A 4,837-nucleotide genomic window follows, 5' to 3' on the forward strand; every position below is an offset into this window, starting at 1 on the left:
GGAACTGGAGTTAAAAGGGCTGTGGGGATGCTGGGAACCCAACCCTGGGTCCTCTGGAAGAGCACTAGCGCTCTTAAGCCCTGAGCTATCTCTTCAGCCCCTCACCTCTACTCCTTCTGACATTGCGACATGGTTCCTGACTTCCTGCCTGGACCTTCAGTCTCCGCCTCACCACTTACGGATATGTTGTGGTGCCTCTCTTCCTTTCCCAGCCTCTGCATCTATTTGTGGGCCTGGGGGATGTACTGCTTGATCGGTCAGGCTGCCAAGTGGTACCCAACTTCAGTCAAGCAGGGCCTGAACGAGAAAGCATCACAGGGCTAGTGAAAAACGGCCAGGACAAGCGGATTTCCGAACCCTCTACTCTTCCAAGGGGCACAACGCTGAGAGCTTCTGTTTATCTCCTGCGGGTTGTTTTCCTCTCGAGTTCATGGCTTCAAAGCTGACACAAGTACAGCAGGAAAGGTACGTTATGACGAAAATCAAGATTTTTCGCGAAAACGCGACACTCTGGGACTTTTCAAAGCAGGAACCCAGGCTCTGGAAAGGCTGGGTTCTTTTCTTGTGCCGCTGCCCTGCAATTCGGATCGCTGTTTCAACTCCAATGTGCCCTGCAACACTTCCAGTCGCCTGATGGAAGCGGAGACCGGCATTAGCACATTTTGCGCAGGCGCACCGCTTGCGGAAGTTTGTCGAGCTTCTCCTGCTACTCCATTGGCCAACGGGTTTATGCACGTGCAAATAAAGTAACCCAATTCCTTTCTCCACTTAGGAGGTTGGATCTTCATCGAGGATTTGCGTTCGCGCTAGAATATCCGGGGCGGAGTCTTGGGCGGGGCAAGGGCGGGGCCTAGCAGTCCTGACTCAGGAGATAGTGCTGCCCTCCCGGACTGGGTTACGAGGTTGAGCATTATTACCGACTGAGGCTTCCCGGAGCCCGGAGCAGAAGGGGACCGAGGAAACCATGAGTGCGGTGGACCTTAGTCGCGTGGGCGCGTGTGTCTTGAAGCATGCAGTGACCGGGGAGGTGAGGCCTGCCAGGAGCAGGGCGGAGAACGTATCCCAGCACCCGCCCCGGTCCCCTGCCAACTCACATGGGCTAGAGTGGAGGTTCAGAGGGGTCCCATGGGTTCGCATGCTGGGCGTGGGTATTGCCGCAGTAGGAACGGTGGGGCTGAGAATCACGGAGCAGCACGCTGCGGGACGTGCGGGGCTGTAGGACCTACGGCTATGATGAGCCCACGCCCCCTGACAGCTTTATTCTGCAGGCTGTGGAGCTGCGGAGCCTTTGGCAGGATAAAGCTTGTGTGGTGGCCGGTCTGCGACGCTTTGGCTGCATGGTGTGCCGTTGGATCGCTCAAGACCTCAGCAACCTCCGGAGCTTTCTGGACCAACACGATGTGCGCCTAGTGGGCGTGGGGCCTGAGGCCCTGGGCCTGCAGGAATTCCTGGATGGTGGCTATTTCTCAGGAGGTGCGACTCTTCCCGGACTCGGAACCTTGGCTGGCCTCCCCACCAAGCCCTGTCCACCCCTTTCCAGGCCAAGCAGGAACATACTCATGTGTCAGCACTTCAACTCTCCCATGCACTGGCTGCCTAGGCCCAGTGGCAAAGTCCCAGGGACTTGCCCTTCCCGTTTAAGCAGTGCTGACATTCAATCCCACCTTGCTCCTCTTGGCTTGGCTGGGTTGAACTGGACACTGTGAGTGGAGGGGACAGACGGCGGAGGCCTGAGGCACATACCTGTGGTTTTCCCTTTTAGAACTCTATCTCGATGAGAGCAAGCAGTTCTACAAGGAGCTGGGCTTCAAGCGGTAAGTGTGACTGTGTGGGACTAGCCAGGGACAGGAGGATAGAGTGACTGCTGCTCTGTTATGCATCTTCTTGCTACCACCCTCTGCTGTTCAGTTTGTTCCGTGGAAATGGACTCTGGTGGCCTGGCCAGTTTCAGTCAAGTCCTTCTCTGGGGTCTTCTTAAGGGTGTTGGCCCAAGTCAGGCCTACCCTCTGCAGTGTCATAAACAGGAGGGAATCTTGGAGCCCAGTGCCTTAGCAATGGCCCAGTTCAGTCCTCTGTTGCCACAGGCTGCCTGTCGTGATCCGCAGTGCCAGCTAAGCCAGATCCCAGGGCACACCCAGCTTGGAGTTCAGTCCCCACATTCCAGCCCCTCTCCGGGGCCTCAGGCCAGCGGTATCCAACCTGGGGCTCCCTATGCTTCTATAGACGCTCTGGGTTCAGGTGGAGGCCCCGGTAAGAGAAGTGGGTGATGCAGGACACTGGGGACAGGTGTGTGTGCTTGTGCTCATCCAGCATCTGAACTCGGGACCTTGTGTCTTTGTAGGTACAACAGCTTGAGCATCCTGCCGGCTGCCTTGGGGAAACCTGTGCGGGATGTGGTCTCCAAGGTCTGTGGCGGCCAAGAGCATGGTGGGAGTCCCTGGAGACTTCGCTATGGGGCTGACCCGGGTCCTGTTCCTGTCTTTCTAGGCTAAGGCTGTTGGCATCCAGGGGAACCTGTCTGGTGACCTCTTGCAGAGTGGAGGCCTGCTGGTGGTCAGCAAGGGTGGGTCAGGGCAGGGCATACGGCTCCATCCTGCCCTTCTTGGTGGTTCATGTGTTCATGGCGCCCAACCCTTAAACCGTCTTGGGTGCGTGGGTGGGAGGTTGGTGGATTTCCCTCTTCTTCCTGTCACATGGGTGTAAGATACAACTTGACCGCCTGTCTGGGCTGCAGGTGGTGACAAAGTACTGCTACACTTCACCCAGAAGTCCCCAGGCGACTATGTTCCCCAGGAGGACGTCCTGCAGGCCTTGGGTATCTCTGCAGAGGTTTCCTCCAGCAAACCACCCCAGGTGAGTAGAGGCCTTGGGGGACACTGCTTGTTGTCCAGCCCCTAGCGTGTGTGTGTAATGTATGTATGTATATATGTGTGTATGTGTATATATATGTGTGTGTATATATGTATGTGTGTGTATGTGTATATATATGTGTGTGTATATATGTATGTGTGTGTATGTGTATATATATGTGTGTGTATATATGTGTGTGTGTATATGTGTATATATATGTGTGTGTATATATGTGTGTGTGTATGTGTATATATATGTGTGTGTATATATGTGTGTGTATATGTGTATATATATGTGTGTGTATATATGTATGTGTGTGTATGTGTATATATATGTGTGTGTATATATGTATGTGTGTGTATATGTGTATATATATGTGTGTGTATATATGTGTGTGTATATGTGTATATATATGTGTGTGTATATATGTATGTATATATATATGTGTGTGTATATGTTTGTGTGTGTATGTGTATATATATGTGTGTGTATATATGTGTGTGTATATGTGTATATATATGTGTGTGTATATATGTGTGTGTGTATGTGTATATATATGTGTGTGTATATATGTGTGTGTGTATATGTGTATATATATGTGTGTGTATATATGTATGTGTATATATATGTGTGTGTATATATGTATGTGTGTGTATGTGTATGTATATGTGTGTGTATATATGTGTGTGTGTGTATGTGTATGTATATGTGTGTGTATATATGTATGTGTGTGTATGTGTATATATATGTGTGTGTATATATGTGTGTGTGTATGTGTATATATATGTGTGTGTATATATGTATGTGTGTGTATGTGTATGTATATGTGTGTGTATATATGTATGTGTGTGTATGTGTATGTATATGTGTGTGTATATATGTGTGTGTGTATGTGTATGTATATGTGTGTGTATATATGTATGTGTGTGTATATATGTGTGTGTGTGTATGTGTATATATATGTGTGTGTATATATGTGTGTGTGTATATGTATGTGTATGTACATCCCTTTGGGACACACACATATCTATCCCTTTGGGACAGTGGTTGGCATGGTTAGGAACTGAGCTACAGCCTCTTGAGATTTGCCTAATTTCGTGTGTGTTGGCAGCCTTGGGATGTAGATGTGTCTCTATGACTCTACTTGTAGAGGGGAATAAGCTGAAAGGGATAGAGGAGCAGTGAGGACTGTGGTCAGGCATAGCAGGGTCCCACTGTGGGCAGGAGCTGTGGGCAGGAGCTACGGGTTAAGGAGGGCTGGGCTCTGTGTCTCTGTTGGGCATGGGTTAGACTGCGTTCTGTGTCCAGTCATGCCTCCTTCTTGGCCTCTGAGGAGTGTGACCAGACTGACAAGGCCCCCGTTTCCCCTACAGTGTGACGAAGAGGTGTGTGGGAGGTGACGCCTGGCCTCTGAGGACTTGGAGGCGTCTGCAACCTTGGGTGTAGCTGGAGTAGAAGGAATCGCTGTGGAGCCTTTGGGACATGATACTGGACGTTGTCTCCTCCTCGAACAGCAATGAGCCATTAAAGTACAGGTCCCGGGCAGTGAGTGTCCTCACTGCTTCCACACTCTGCATCCTCTGGTTCCTGCTGTTGTCCCTGTGGGCAGGAGGGACTCGAAGTGTGATCTTCCAGAGGACAGACTTCAGGTTTTGGTTGTGGGACCCTGGGGACAGCAGTGTCATTTCCTTACAAGGTCACCCTGACACTGTGGCTCACTCCGTTGGAGGATGCAGAGAGGAGGGTTTGTTGGACTCAGCTCCCAGCTGGAGCCCAGCTGTGGGGAATGGGAGGCAGGTGTCTGCTTGTGTTTGTGGTGGAGGGTGGAGGCTAATGGGACTCAGGGAAGAGGTGGCAGGCGAAGACTGAGGGACCATTTCCGGAGCTGGAAACCCTTTCCGGTTCTGATTGGCTGGTGCTGTCCTGGAAGAAGCCTGGGTCTGGCTAAGCATGTCTGTTTCTCCGGGGTCCTAAGGTCTGAGCAGAA

At 51.2% G+C, this 4,837-nt stretch overlaps 1 protein-coding gene across 1 annotated transcript; it reads left to right on the top strand.

Moving 5' to 3' along the window:
- Nucleotides 1–847: 847 nt before the first annotated feature.
- On the top strand, nt 848–4,414 carry Prxl2b (peroxiredoxin like 2B). The gene is made up of 7 exons (XM_057784857.1): nt 848–1,027; nt 1,269–1,473; nt 1,763–1,814; nt 2,342–2,405; nt 2,488–2,563; nt 2,735–2,853; nt 4,224–4,414. Exons 1-7 carry the CDS (start codon nt 965–967, stop codon nt 4,248–4,250), a joined length of 606 nt encoding a protein of 201 aa, XP_057640840.1. The 5' UTR covers nt 848–964; the 3' UTR covers nt 4,251–4,414.
- Nucleotides 4,415–4,837: the final 423 nt, after the last annotated feature.

Source organism: Chionomys nivalis, chromosome 11 (assembly GCF_950005125.1).
Source record: "Chionomys nivalis chromosome 11, mChiNiv1.1, whole genome shotgun sequence".
NCBI lineage: Eukaryota > Metazoa > Chordata > Mammalia > Rodentia > Cricetidae > Chionomys > Chionomys nivalis.